This window comes from Amblyomma maculatum, chromosome 4 (genome assembly GCF_055883805.1).
Source record: "Amblyomma maculatum isolate TAMU_Amacu chromosome 4, ASM5588380v1, whole genome shotgun sequence".
Lineage (NCBI taxonomy): Eukaryota > Metazoa > Arthropoda > Arachnida > Ixodida > Ixodidae > Amblyomma > Amblyomma maculatum.
In genome coordinates, this window is record NC_139347.1 from 100,114,076 (window position 1) to 100,129,732 (window position 15,657).

The window sequence follows — 15,657 nt, forward strand, 5'->3', positions numbered from 1 at the left end:
ATGCTGTGGAGCATTGCGGGGAACTGCACAGTGCAGTGTACCTGCACATGACCAGCGCGCAGTTACAGTGCACTGGCAGAAGCATGTAGGTGCATGCAAGGAATTTATGCTTGAGCATTAGAACAGCGTAACACCATCCCAAAATAAAAAGAAAAGTACAATAACGCTTTAAACATTCTTTGAAATGGCATGACTGGCCTTGTGCAGTCAAAGGTAACTTAGAGCGTCCTTTGCCCTTTCTTTTGCTTGCACTTGCAATCGATTTGCCAGTAATTAAAGCACAGATTGCTTTATTTAGAACACATGCTTATGTAAGAAAGAGGTATCATTATTAAAGAATGTAACGAAAGTAAATAGTGGTGCCATCTAACAAAACCATAGGTAGATGCCTACTTCTATACCGGGTAATGTAATCCGGGTAGCCATGTTATCGCTGGGTTGTGTTGGGCAGAGCGAGAGGGCGGTCATCGGGTCATGCACGTGTCGTTCTCAGTGGTAGCACTGGCACTGACCTTTTGATGTAATGAAAACATGACATTTCTTCCCGATACTTATGCATGGTGTCAGGTCAGTCTCCTTAGGGCGTGGTGGCAACAAGTAGTAGCCGCTTCGCAAGATGATGGCAGAGTAACCGGCTCATCGCACCCCTGGCATTCATTCCTTGCAAATTCTCTTCTTTTGCTGTGTGAAACTCATACTAAATAGCCAGCTAGCAGTGCCATGCATGCCAAGGATACTTTACCTTTCTTGGTTAAAACAGAATCCCAAAAATTGCTTTAAGTGTGCTCTTATTATTTGTTTGTTTATGCTAAGTACAAAGGTTAGTAATTGCGCACTTGTGCAATTTCACACTTTTCTTCTCTGTCATACCAGTGTAGTAGTCATTTAAGGCTCTGTACCGGCAAAGAATAGTAAGCATAGAATGATCTTTACATGCATTCCTAAGAAGGAAAGTGTATGACTTGCCAGATACTGCGCTACAGTTTTCTGCTTGTGACCAAAACTTGATACTAAGGCTTTGCTACGAATGAGCTTATGAAATCTCTCTTCTTTGACTGAGGAAACTTTGTGACTAGTATTGCTGAAAATGCCAGTGTGACTTGTTTGCAGATTGGATATCTGAAGGGATTGTTAAATGGAAGTTTGATTGCTACGACCGTGTTTCAGCCAGATTTTGGATGTTTTTTAACATCTAAATTTACAAAAAATTGTAAAAATTTTGATGCAGCTGTTTGGAAATGTTTATCCTGTTTCTTCTCTTTGTGCATTTTTTTCTTTTTCCTCGCTGCAGTCACTGCGGGACTCTAGAGATCTGTTAGCCAAGGTGGGCATAGAAGAAGCGACACAATTTATTGAGGACAACTCCCACCCTAGACTCTGGTAACAAATTTTGCTTTTGCATTCCTGAATGTGCTTCCTTTGGACTAATTTCAGTCAACAGAAAAACAAAAAACAAAAAAAAACTTCCTTTCATGTAGGCAACTTCTGGCTGAAGCAGCTCTGCAGAAGATGGACTTTCAGACAGCAGAAGCAGCATTTGTCCGTTGCCGTGACTACCAGGGTATCCAGTTCGTCAAGCACATAGCCAATTTACCGGTTAGTTACGTGCATTTTGCAAAGTTATTGACATTCATGTAGTAATGATTAGGATTTATCTTCTCAAACGGCAGCTTTTTATAATAGTTTTATGCATGCATGGTGCCATATCCACATCTAGGGCAGGACGCTGTTAAAGATAAAAATGTTGATGCTGTCATGCAGCGTTGTGCTGACATGCACAATTGGCATGATGTAAATTGATTCAGATTCCTCGTAAGCTCTACTTCTTCAATATACTGCGGTTGCCAAAATATACCTTTAAACATAATTCGATACAGATATATGTACAAAAATTTGATAAGGGCCCTATAGTGAATGTATTAATATTTTCAATTATGAAAAATTTGTTTACTTGAGGTTTCCTTTTGTCCCTTAGAACGAAGATATAAGGAAAGCAGAGGTCAAAGCCTACTTCAAGCAGTTTGATGATGCTGAGAAAATCTACTTGGAAATCGACAGAAGGTTGGTACCGATTCAGTATTATGTGGGCCATGTTTACAGTCTTCAAGCTTATTTGGGGGAATATACTCACACCACTGCTAGCCTTATGAATCTAAGGTTCTCTATAGTGGCTTATTTGTGTACAGATTGTCTAAAGAAGGGCTGGTACATCCTCGTCGGTTGAATATGGCATCCTAAAACTTGGTTCATTTATGTTTTTGTTAGTATTTCACCTCTCAGCATGCATACTTTTCATTTGGCTAGTTTTAGTTGGCTTTTCTTTTTTTGGGGGGATTGCTTTATTCGCTTTATGTTGGCCTTTGTATTTCTCCTTTTATTATTTGAGTGCGCATTTGTGCTATATCTACCCGTTTCATTTTGTGAGTTTGTTACGGCATGCAAGCCTTTGCTGTTTTGTTTCTTTCGCCCAGTCACGCAGACTGCTGCCGAATCTTCTGACCCACCCCACCCACCTCCATTGTTGTGATGCCTGTGCGCATTAGCACCATTTCTAGTCCTGGCGAGACCAAACTCTGACGACGAAGTACATAAGCAAACTCTATTTATCCAAGGAAGCAGCCTAGTCAAGCCAAAAGTATAACTATTCTGAGAGCATGGAGTGAAAGTTGTATGTTGGATTTGTGGCGGGAGGCCGCTGCTGTTGCGAGCGGTGCGTTAGCACGACGGCGACCGCCGAAACTGCCCAGGGATCTGGCAGTATCTCTGCGCAAGATGCTGGGAGACTGGTTCCGCGTGGTCCAGCTCCTCAAGAGCGGCAACAGTGGCACGGACGACAGGCAGCTTGAGGAAGCATGGAATGCCATTGGGGACTACTATGCAGACCGGCGCAAGTGGTAAGCTGATCAGCAGCCTGTGGATTCCATGAATTGATTTCCCTGCCACCTGCCAATGTGGGATGGGTGCAGATTGTTGCATTTTACTTTGGCCTGTGTAACGTGATTTCGTTCCGATTTTGTTCCATTTTAGTTTTCTCGCAGCTCTTTGTCGGTGGAAGCAGTGCCAATGTTGCCTCAATGTCTCCTAACATTTATATTTATAAAAACATTCCTTGCTTATCTTTGTTGGTGAGCCTTGTCAGTATTCGCTTTCCATGCATGGTTAGGTGCCCTGCCTATGTTCTCTCAATTCATCGATTGTTCGTGATATTTTCACGACCTCAAGTGGCTATTTCTACAGTGCTTGGGACTGCTTTTAACATCTTAAGTGTGCTACATGAGAAAAACAAATACTATGAGGACTTGACCTAGCACCTCCATTACTGCTGCTCAAATGTGTTGGCACAAATAGGGAACAATAATGTGGGTTGTCATCATTCATGTACAATGTAACGTGTAGTAGTGACCGTTGGTGTGCAGTCACAGCAGAGTGCTCTTGCATCTGTGCGTTCACGTAGGGACAATGCCATCACATATTATAAGCAGGGCCACAATCATGGCCGTCTGGCTGAAGCATACTTTGCCATTGAAGATTACCACGGCCTGGAAAGCCTCATGAAAAGCCTGCCTGAGGGACAGGCGCTGCTGAGCGTACGTTGACCTGGCTTCTCATGCACATTTTTGCACCATACGGCATCACTGCTTGGTCATTTCGGTTTTCACTGCGTTAGCACGTAAATTTCGAATGCTTAGAGTACAGCACTGTTAATTACAGCTCACCGTGGTGAATTGGCATTGGTCGAGTCGAGCAGGCTGGAGTGAAAAGTTTGCTTCGGGAGTAGTGTAATGAGTCGTTTTACTGAGCTGGCGGTGAAAGCTGTGGGTAAAGCGGGGGGGAGAGGAGGGGACCTGATGGTCTGGCTGGGCAGGTGTGTGATGGTTGTACAGTTTACGAAACGCAGTACAACAAGATTGAGTTTCACCAGCATCTTTTCATGCAACCCGGGGCAGGTACATGCAGAGTAGCTTCTTGTAGTGTGTCGGTTTCCTGGACATGAATGAATTTCTTCACCAAAATGGCTTTCGGTCAGCTTCTTACAGTGAGTGTGCAGATGTTTGCACAGCTGTTCTGCCAGCCTCACCAAATAACCTTGATCAGTAGTCTTACTGTATGCAATTCATTGTGGAGTGAAATGGGGGCCTTGTAAGCAGGAAGAATGAGGAGGAGGTGTGCAGACTCCTACTAAACTCAGTGGCTCCTGAGAATAAAGGTCATAACTTATGAGCTCGCTAACCTTAGCCCTGACTATTTGCTGGAGAGAGAAAAAAAGGAAGCAGTGGGCATTAAATGAAGTATTGTTAGGCTTAATGTAGGAACACAAAGCAGTGCCAGGAGAGCGTAGAAGTATTTGAGTACCCAGAACCTTTTTGCGCATAAATGATGCGCAACGATACATGCATTGCATTATAAGAAAGCTTACTCATGTCCTGCTACCATCCTATCCATGTCCTGTTTGCTCGCTGTGCCAGTTCATCAGAGCTTCACAGGCTTCCAACAGTACAGTTTAGTTCCCATATATTGAACTCAAAGAAATTGCAAAATGATTCTGTATATAGATTATTCAATGTATGAATAATGGCAGCAGGAGGACACATGGCAGACATGCTATAGTGTTGCACTTCTCGCAGTGATAACCTCAATGACTTTTTTTTGGAGCACTGGCATTGCCAGCAGGTGTGCCTAGCTTGTCTCCAGGCACAAAAAATCATCAGAGTGTAGTTAGGGTTAGGAAGTGCACCCATTTCAGGGACATGGTGTTGCTACTCAGCGTATTGAATGACTGGCAGAAATGAAGTTCAGCATGCTGTGGGACTTTCCTGCACCTTTTATCAGCAGCTTCGAGGGAATAACTTGCACACTTGTTATAGCCAGTAATTTGAAATATGCAGATTCAATATGTCGAAGCCCGACTATATGCTATATTTACTTGCATATTGGTAGATAAGTCACATAAGTTGGCCTCCTAATATACTAAAACTAAATGTGAAAGAAATTACAGCCAGTTTAGTTAAATTAATCAAATGTGAAGTATGTGTGTTAGCATGTCGCATTTCATTTCGCTTTTGGTTTGAGGCTATGGTTTCAAGGTTAGGCTTCAGGCATAGATAGACAAAGGAATGGTAGCACGCTACAGAACTTCTAGACTGCTTAGCACACCTGAAGAGGGCAATGCGATGATGGCATATTCTGGATCAATTGCACATGAATGGAAGTTGCTGTTTTAATTGCGTTCTCTAGGGTCCTGCACTCAAAATGCTGAGAATGAAACATCTAGTTGCTGTAGGAGAAACTCTTTTTGCCGGCACTGGCCATATTAAAGCGGTAAAAAATACATAGGCCTGTGCATTTTCTCTTCATCCATTGTCAAGGCAGCGATATTAACGCTGCATAAACACATTGAAAATGGTTGGCCCTCAGAAAAAAGTCATCCATAATTTGAATCATCCATATTAAGGGGGCTTTAGTACTAGTAGTTTATAGCATTTACGGTACTAAAACGGTGGCTTCTGTTATGTTATGTATTGAATGGTTAAGGTACACCATCTAAAGTGCGTTTGCATCTATGGCATGCTTAAAGCCCAGTAACAAGTTATCCTTGTACTGATGAAGAGACACTTTCATCCAAGTTTGCAGCAGACTGTACATCATGTGCATGAAGTTCAATTTTGGAGAAGGCAAGCGATTGCTTCAAACACATGAAATTTGAACTTGAGAAGCACTTGATCTTTCATTTGTGCAGGACATTGGCTCCATGTTTGGGTCCGTGGGCATGTGCAACCAGGCTGTCGAGTCATTCAAAAAGGTATGATAAGATGCAGTTTCTCTTTGCCATCGGTTCATGCAGATGCTAAGCTGATAAGGGAGTACTAATAGATACTTATTAGTATCCACCAAAGCACCGCCATACAGCTATAGGAGAAAGCCATACAGCTTTCGCAGAAACATTAATGCTGAAAAATTATTCATTCCGGTCAGAGATTCAAACCCAGGACAACTGCCTGGCCAGAGCAGTTGCTCTATCGACTGAACTAACCGACGTGGCTAGCAGACGATATGGTGCGGTGAGAACAAATTTGTCGACGACTCAGAGTAGGAACGATGTTGGTCAAATATCCGGATACTAAGCTGGTATCTGAGAATTTTGTGACTGTCACTTCATTGCTTTTTCTCTCTCTCTCTTCTTTTTTTCTTGCAGTGCAACAAGATAAAAGAAGCCATTGACATATGTGTTTCCCTTAACGAGTGGAACACAGCCATTGAACTTGCCAAGGAGTTCGATGTTCGAGAAATCGACACGCTTCTTGCTCAGTACGCAAAGCGCCTCCTCGACGAGCAGAAAATTCTGAGCGCTGTTGAACTGTACAGAAAAGCCAATCGCTTCCGTGACGCTGCCCAGCTGATGTTCAGGGTACATTTACGCTTTTTATTTGTCCGTATTCTTCGAAGTGAACCGTGAAACTGCACAACAGTGTAATCATCAATCATCATTGTGCAGTAAGGTCTATTCAGGAATAAATAAATAAAATGGAAGACGGGAGGTGATTTAAAAAACAGGGACTACAGGAGCAGCAGAAAAAAAGTCTCGTGAGGTCAGCCAGGTCAACCATAGACACAGATGGCAATAGCAATGCTGCTGAAGAGAATGTTAATCTTTGTATTTACGCAATAAATATTGCAGTTAAATCTCGTTACAAGAGACACTCAGTTATAAGAGACATTTGAAAATGGTTTGGTTGGTTTTCCCATGTCTGCCATGTTAACAACATTGCCTACAAGAGACATGGTTACAAGAGACACTCGGTTACTAAGGACAACCTTTTCAGGTCCCTGGAGTAAATTCTTCACTATTTTGAAGAGAAACAACCCAGGTGTGCTCATGCAATGCAGCTGAAGCATACCAACTCGTACATGATGCACTTCAGATTCCTTTAGCTAAATTCTATTCCATATCAGCATCCTTTTTGTGTTATATATCAGGAACTGAGGGGTGCTTCCTCATGATTGGAAAGTCAAAACGACCCTGTTGTTTCAGCCATTGGCATCGCATTACTGTCACCTATGAAGCAAATCAAAATGCATGAATGACATCCAGCATTTTTAACTTCTCGCTGTTAAAATTTGATCACAAGATGAAAGCTCAGAATCCTGATGTCTTTCTCTTTGTGGACAATGCTTCTTGCAGCACCAAAGTTCTCGTGCTCAAAGTCACCAAAGTTTGTTAGTTTTTCCCTCCAATCTCCACACCCTACCTTCAACGAATAGACAAAGGCATTATGCACTCAGTCAAGTTGCTGTACGAAACAAGGTTGGTAGAACATCTATTGCTCGACAGGCAGCAAGACTGTACAATAGTAATTCATGCGAAGTTTGCCGTTCAGGTGATTTCGGGTGTCTGGAATGGCCTGAAAAGTGAAGCTGTGAAAAACTGTTTCAGACAAGCAGGCTTTAAATGTGGTGGCATGATGTAAAAGGGCCCATATATGGATACTGTGGGAAGCTTCCTTGAAGATGAAGCTTGGGCGAGCATCCAAGAGACTGCTGAGATACCAGAATCTTTTGAGGAATTCGTATCTTTAGATGTGGATCTTGTGTGCTCCCAAAGAACTTACAGACTGTGCGATTCTCGCGCAAGTAAATGGCACATGTGCCATAGAGGATGACTACGAGGACATTTCAGAGGAAAAGTGTCAGCATCTGAGGGTGACAAGCATGTAGGAGTACTTCGACGGTATTAGAGCAGCAGGAAGGCTTGCAAAGTGAAGTGCTTTACCTCCAGAATTTGGGAATGAATACACTTTGCACTCAAAAAAGTACATACTTGTATGAATAACTTTAAGCTTTTCTGAACAATTTCCTGCTAATGCTTGTAAATGCATTCATATACTGATGTGCAGTAAACTGATCAACACAGTGCTTTTAGAATTTTTGGTTACAAGAGACCTTGCTTACAAGAGACAACTTTTTCGGGTCCCTTGAGTGTCTCTTGTAACGAGGTTTTACTTGAAAGTGAAATAAAAATAGAAACTAAGGCTAAAAAGATATTGTAGGGCTAGCTGTTTTAGCCTAGTTCCCTTGATTTTGCATTGTCGTCCGGTCTTATGGATCCACAAGGCAGCTAGATACATGCCATTATTACAAAAAGCAAACAGGCAACGAGTTCTGCTTCTGAGCCATCCTTCATGGCACTCTCTGAAGATCCCAGTGTCAAAAATTGAGGGCAAAAACCCACTGTCCTTACTTTACATAAGTTTAGAGTTTAAGGAGAGCTACTAGTGCTTCACTACACAACTTAGAAACAAGCCTTGTTGCCTGGTTACCTTTAGCAAATGCGGTACATATGTACAGGTTCCTCAGAAGTTAAACGGAGCACGAAAAAGGACAAATATTTTTGCCACGCACACTAACAGCGGATGTGCATGCCGACAGCTTGGGTGCATATTGTACATCTGGAGAACCGGGGCCATACTTTTGGTGCTCAGTCTCATCAGCAGCTTAGATGCAGCTGGGCAGCTATTCCAGAGACCCATGCTCTGTTTATGCTCTGTTTAACTCTTGGGGCACTTGTAAAAAATTGCTGTCTCAAGGGTACTTGTCTCCATCTTCCGGCAAAGGACAATCTGGGCAGCGGAATTCGAACCAGAATACCTAACACTGATTGTGATGCAGAGTAGCCTCATATCAATCTGGTCATTTATAGGCTGCTACTTCAGCTATATGTCTGTGATCAGGGGTAGTTAACCGCAAAAGGCAGTCATGCGTGGCATCATCATTTTATTAATCATATTCTCCAAAACAGCTAGTGTTGGTCATTTGTCCTACCTTGAGGGTAAGTGGCTGCTCTATATAAGAGAGAAATGAAAGCTACGAGGATGTCGTGATAGCTGGGCGCCCGTATTACAGGTGGTGTGGCTGTGTCGTCCTCTCTGAAGTGGCTACTGTTTACTGAGAGTGGTGGCTTGGGGATGCTTGCTTCATTGTTTGTTGAAGGTGGCAGCTGAAGAGTTGAAGGGGAACCACACGCCATCGGTCATGAAAAAGATATACGTGCTGGCTGCCACCCTGGTGGAGGAGCACCGGATGCTCTCTCGCAAGATGTCCAGGAGCACAGGAGGCACAAAGGCCACTAGCGAGGTGATTGGCTTAGTTTGGTTTGTGGGGTTTATTGCGAATATTAGTTTTTCAAATCGAATAACAAACATATTAGATTTGTATTCGAAATTTTGGATATTCGCATACCCCTGGGTATTTTAACCGGAAAGAGATGATGGACATAGGTAGCACGTGTGCCAGACTTACTAATGATTCCGTTTGCGCCCTCTTATTCATCATGCTTTATTGATCCGCTTATTCCGCTTTCAACTAGCCCAACTTTCCATTCTGCCAGACTTACTGGCTCTTAATGTTCTGCACATGTCCTTCAAAGGATACCTCCACCATGGCTCATTGGGGCTCATTTGTCAAAGAATTGCTTGTGACGTTAATAGCTTGTGTGTTTAATCTCAGTCACTGCCGAGGAGCGCCTATGGGGAGCATTTAAGCTGTCTGGTGATGCAGCCGGTACATGGCGCATTCTCCCGCTTATGCACGTCAGATCGACGCATTAAATGCGTACTTGAACCCTGGACTGCATACATGATGCGGGTGACTTGCGCCTTCTTTTGGTGCAAATTCAGCCTGAGGGTGTATGATGAGCCGGCAACAGAGCCACTGTTTTGTACCCAGTTATAAAAGCGAGTAGATATTGTGCTAGGAAGAGTGGCTTCATTTGGTGAAATTATTGAAAGGCGCAACACTGCCATCTGCGAGCTGCGCTGGAAAAAAATTTTGTGTAACGTCAGCTTTATTATGTTACTTACGACAGAACTGAATTTTGACAAGAAAGATCTGCATGGCGTGTCCCGGACCACTTTTATGATTGTGCTTCGTAACATATGCGTTAAAGCCTACTCCAAAGAAACTAATCGTAAGGCGAGACTATGCCCACTGCGCCATCTTGGCATGAAAAGTGACGCCGTGTAACGATCGAGGTGCTGTGGCCGCCACTGTCTGAGGAGTCTGATGACACGACGGCCACTTCTGAGCCTCGACTTGCTTTTAATCACATACATGCATGCATGAGATTTGCTGTCCCGTCATAAAGATGGGGAATTTGGGAGTTCAGTGGGGTACGTGTCACTGAAAGTAACGTGCAGTGTGGGCCTACCTGTGGATCTAGCATGAGATCTCCGGGGCTGATTGAGAAACATGTCGTTCATTATATAACAGCTCGCACTGGCGAACGTTTTGTGCGTCCGAGTTAAACCCATGCTGGATGGCCCTGGCGACCGCCTTGCATTCTCAGGTCATTAATATATATATGCATCTGTGTTTAGGGGCAGGTTTTCTTGAAATATTCACATGAAATCTAGCTTGACAGCATCGAATGTGAGTGCAAAATGAGTGCAGCACGTAAACAGAACTTCATTTAACCCTTTCGGGGTGTTTCTAGCCGTGACGCACCTTCAGTGTCGACTTGGTTTCACGAAACAAGCATGTCAGGGAACAGGCGTAGCAATTTATTTTTGATTAGGATTGCTATACAAATAAGATAGTCAACAGAATATGCACATATCAGTGTTCTGCAGGTGTTGTTAATTAACATCATCATCATGACTATAAATGTAATAAATGAGAATAATATGAGAAAAAAAAAAAACACTGCTCGATACTTCTTGAGAGTCTTAATCCGAGCTTGGCTCGTATTCATAATCAGAAGAGCCATCGCTCCAGTCCGCAGTCGAAGGTCCTGCGCGGTCAGCCATCTGAAAGTAACTGCGCGTGGAGGGCACACTTTTGGTGGCCCACACAACGGAGAGAAATGGCACATTGTGAAACCAAGATGACAGAGGGAGATGTAAAGAGGCTAAAACAACCTCGTTTACTGCTGCTAGCCGCAGGCAAAGGCGCGGCGAAAGAGAGCAAAAGCAGCGATTGAGTCATGTGTCAGCCTATTGGAGAGGCAGCGACGCGTATCCCTGAAATTGACGCATCATAGCAGACATGCCAACAGAATAAATATAAAAACCTGCAAACCTGCCGCAGATGGCAGAGCAACCCTTGAACCCGTAACCGCACACGCGTGCTTCATGGTCGCTTAGGGCGAGAGAGTAGTGCGCGCAGAGCGACCACGCCCCCTAGCAAAGAAGGTGGCGGGTGGGCGTGGTCGCTCCATACTCTGCAATATATATGTACCAACACAGCGCAGGCAAAAATACAAACTTATAGATAGATTATAGAAACCTAAATTTTGTACCTAACTTTTAAGTTTTGTGATCTTCCTACGTCTTACTTGCTTGCAGTGATTGCTTGGTTTCTGGGCCTGAGCTCATGTTTTTTCTTAGACACGAAGCATCATTGATGAGAATGCTTCACTTGTAGGCAGACACAGAAACCAGATTCGCTTCCTGTCACTGCCTTATTGCTCTCAGTGTATTTCTGCTGTTGCACAGTTTGCTTTTAGTGAATACCTTCTGCACCTTCATATAATCAGTAAGTTCGTGTATTTAAAGCCGCCAGCTTCAATAACATTGGAAAAGAGGAAGTATCTGTGTGGAAGGTGGTGCTGACTTGTTTCTAAATTTTGTCTGTACCACGAACGTCACCCATATTTAGGGCAGTCATTAGATTTTTATATTTAAGGAACAGCGCAAGGGATGGGACACAGAGACACAAGAAAGCACAAACACAAGGCGCATTCAGCACCTTGTGTTTGTGCTTTCTTGTGTGTCTGTGTCCTGTCCCTTGCGCTGTTCCTGAATGCTCCTTGTATTTGTGCTTTCTTGTGTTTCTGTGTCCCGTCCCTTGCGCTGTTCCTTAAATACGCAAAACCAACTAGCCCGCCAACTCGCTCTTATTATTTTCAGTCATTAGAGCCGGATGCAGTCGAGCTTGACGTCAACCAGTAGTGACTCTATGCAGTGAGTGAATGGGGCCAGTAGCCATGAATGTTGGTTGTACACCCGAAATTTGGTGTTAGGCATTGATGTAAACTAGCTTTTCTTGCCCCTCTCAGGCAAGCTTGGCACTGAATGCTCTCATGTCCGACGAATCGAAGGGTGGTGTGACATTCAGGCCATTGGACCAACCCTGGCGGGGTGCAGAGGCGTACCACTTTTACCTGCTGGCTCAGCGGCAGCTGTATGAAGGTTTGTGGTCTATAGAACCCTTTCTTCCACAGCTGTCTTGATGTGTGTGGTAAGAGTAAATAGTTGCCAGGAAAATGAACATTAAAAGCCCAGCAAGCTGGAAGGAATACAAAAAGAAAGAATGGGTTAAGTGGATGAAAGTAAACAAGAACGCTTTGCGTTCCTGCTTGCGATTGACAAAAGAGAGGCTGCTAGTACCATCTGTCCAAAGAGGACTGAATGGCCAAGTATTTTGAGCTTACTTAAGAACAACGAAGTGTGCAATGATCTTAGTCTCTTACTCTATGAGCACTCATGACAGAAACTGAATTCATTCACTGCTACCTTCATTCAGTGTAGTAGCGTGACTTGGGAGGATAGGTTTATCAATATTGAATGTGAATGAGAAAGATAGGCTTATGAATGGCGATTTTGTTGTCGACTGGAGCCTCATCCAGGAAGTCACTCAACCCTATTTATCATTAGCCACGGTCACGACACCCAATTTTTCTTTAATATAAACCGTTTAATGCATTTCCTTTCTTAGGTACCATCTATGAAAAATCTCAAAATTTTAGCTCCGTCGGTGTAGCAGATACAACTAAAATAAATGTTTTAGTTTTTTTGTGAGCAGATTTCTGGTCAGGAAACTATCATAACCGCTGACAACATACTTACATAAACTAATTCTCCTGCATTCCATGTTGTCTGCTGCTTGTCTTGTTAGGGCTGGTAAGCCGTGGACCGTGGGTTTCATCAGGAGTTTTTGTCATCTCCTTTTTCTTCTGCATTCCTCTAGCATAGCGTGCAAGCTTAGTGACTTGAGAGGTAGTGATAATCGCGCAGTTTGCCTTATAGGGGTCATTCTTGTAACAACACTCCGAGTGCTTGGTGAGGAAGTTGTCTTCTAGCACCAGCGTGCCAGCCCTAACAATCAGAGTTGTGACCTCCAGCCCGTGGTGTAATAAGTCGCTACCACGGCGGGTTCGGGCCAGAGGGGACAAACGAGTTGCATGCTTGAAGCGGCGTTTATTGCGCTCGAGCCACAACATCACCTCCTACCCATCGTGAAAAATATATGGGTTAGGACAGGGAACAACATTGCTATTGTAGTCATTGAGGCGATTCTTCTGGCCAGCAGCGGCTGGTGCTGTGAGCTGTGCTTGGCATGAGCATTTTGTTTAAAGGTCTGCTTATGCATATCCTCTTCAAAAACAAGACACTTACCTGTAAATCATGGTAAGCCTTTGCTCTTTACAGACTTCCTTATGTATAAAACAAAACATGGCAAGGTCCACATAAACATGAGCGTTCATTGCAGACTCTGCAGCGGCTGTCATAGGTTCATGGCTTCACGTCGTGGTTGCTACTGAGTGGGACAAGTTTGAAGGTCTCAATTTTGATTGCTTATTTTGGACTAAACAGCGCGTCTGTGATGCTTAAGCTTCTGAGGTAAAAAATTAATAAGCTCTAGTTCTATCTACTGGAGTACAAATCTGCAGTATGCTACGCATGTCCTCTTTATAACGTGGTTGTCAGAATGAAAGCGAAGTTTTCAGTGTGCATTCACTTGCCTTTTCTTTTCTGTGTACACTTAGAACTGAATTCCTTTTTTGGCGTCTCTCAAACAGGTTTTGTTGATGCTGCTATGAGGACTGCTTTAAACCTTAGGGAGTATGAGGACATTCTGGATCCATCAGAAATATATTCACTTTTAGGTAAGGCCGTCTTTTCTTCAATTTGCGTTTCATTTTGTATTTCTGTTTGGGACGCTCTCTGAATCCCCAACATCTGTAGTCGGAGCTGAGGCTGTGAGAGCACAGTAAGATTTAACTCTTAAAGAGAAATTTTGCCCACTTTTCTAGTATGAATGAATTTGACGAAAACACGGTTGCGTGGCTGGGATCTGTTGCCATAGCTCATTCGATAAAATGCGATGGGACACATAGATGTTGTTGGCTTTTTACTCTACTGCTCGCCATATGAGATTTTACTTCTTATTTCTATTTATTTTTGCCTAAATGGGTTGTAGACAGGAAATTTGAGTTATTTTGAAATATTAACTAGGTACAAGGCATTGAACATCTAGGTTGTGTAGACAGCCTACCAAAAAAAGTGGTGCATGATATATGATTGCATTTGTAGCTCTGGCTTTTCCATATTTAGTATGAAATTTTACTGTAACATGGCAATAGGTTCTGAACCAAAATCTTGTAGCAGGAAGCATTTGCACATCACTGCAGTTGATCACATTTAGCATAATGACTGTAGTTTGAGTGAAAGTTATTAGAGGTTTTCTACAGGCTCTCGCAGGTTAAGTACTATAGTACAACAATTTCAGATGCTGTTTTAATTACTCTTTAAACATCAAAGTGTCTTTCATTATACCAAATAATCTTTTGTAAAGTGTATTAGCACGACAGCAAGCAGGTTTTCAAGACAAGTGCAGATTTATGGGCTAGAGGATTCTTGAATGTGGTCCAGCTTGGCAGTACAGTTGTTGTACAAGAAATCGTTCTTTTTATATCTGTGTATGTGCACGCATGTGTGTATGCCATGCGTGTGTCTATATATACGCATTGAACTCGGTATAATGAAGTAGCACTTTCTGAAAAAGAACCTAATTATATCGCGAAGTCTATTGTATCGAAGTTTCTGTCTTTCAGTGTCGCAAATGATATCGTGTACACCTGAAACTTTTTCATTCCACTTTACTTTGCCTACTCCCATTCGTGGAGGCAATGCAAGAAATTTTAGAAGAAACGCCAAGCAAAACTGAGAGCAAGAGAGTAAAGATTAATTAACTCGAAAGCATACATCCTAAAGTATCGGTTCACTCAATTTTTTCCCGAGCTGAGCCACTTTCCACTGGTATCGTGCATTTATATTGTCCTGGAAGTATTTTCTGAGGAAATTGCAGATATCTTAAAATCTTAAATAATGGCTGGAGACACTAAGCCACCCTTGAAAATTATCACAAGTTTTGTGCGGTGCCGCCACGACCTGGCAGTAGCTGCCATGAAACTGGCACTGTGAAATTTCAGCAACGACATCAAGCACCCCTGCAACCCATCACGTGCTCCCACGGCCTAATGGGAATGGGACATGCACGGCGGAAGAAAGAGAGGTGCTCCGACGGTGCGACTGCGTTGCGGCGAGAGAGCGGCCGCTTAATGTGACCAGAAGAGAGGGCAGCCGCTAGGGGCAGCACATGTTCTGGGGGCCATCCTCTCCGCCGATTCTGTTGGCGTGCCTATGTAGCAGCGGCACACACGCTGATAATTTTCCCCTTCAATCAGAACTGAAAGACCATAACATCGACATATTTCTATTTTCATTATTTACACGTCAATTTCTGAGCAGGCAGAAGCTTTCTTACCGCTTACTGATCAAATAACTCAATTTTCGAGACAGAGACGATGCCTTGGGCTCGCCGCCTCGTAGGGTTCTTTGAGCGCTGCTAATGGATTGCTGTTTCGTGTGGCCAAAAAAGAGC

General features: G+C 43.3%; 1 protein-coding gene across 1 annotated transcript in view; it reads left to right on the top strand.

Moving 5' to 3' along the window:
* The window catches only part of Oseg4 (intraflagellar transport protein Oseg4), a 58,478-nt gene that overhangs the window by 26,215 nt on the left and 16,606 nt on the right, over positions 1-15,657 (top strand). The window contains exons 21-30 of the mRNA XM_084602297.1: positions 1,292-1,380; positions 1,479-1,596; positions 1,976-2,061; positions 2,748-2,894; positions 3,455-3,587; positions 5,738-5,800; positions 6,194-6,406; positions 8,986-9,129; positions 12,050-12,182; positions 13,793-13,879. Coding sequence (XP_084458423.1) covers positions 1,292-1,380; positions 1,479-1,596; positions 1,976-2,061; positions 2,748-2,894; positions 3,455-3,587; positions 5,738-5,800; positions 6,194-6,406; positions 8,986-9,129; positions 12,050-12,182; positions 13,793-13,879 — 1,213 coding nt within the window. The remainder of the gene's footprint in view (positions 1-1,291; positions 1,381-1,478; positions 1,597-1,975; positions 2,062-2,747; positions 2,895-3,454; positions 3,588-5,737; positions 5,801-6,193; positions 6,407-8,985; positions 9,130-12,049; positions 12,183-13,792; positions 13,880-15,657) is intronic.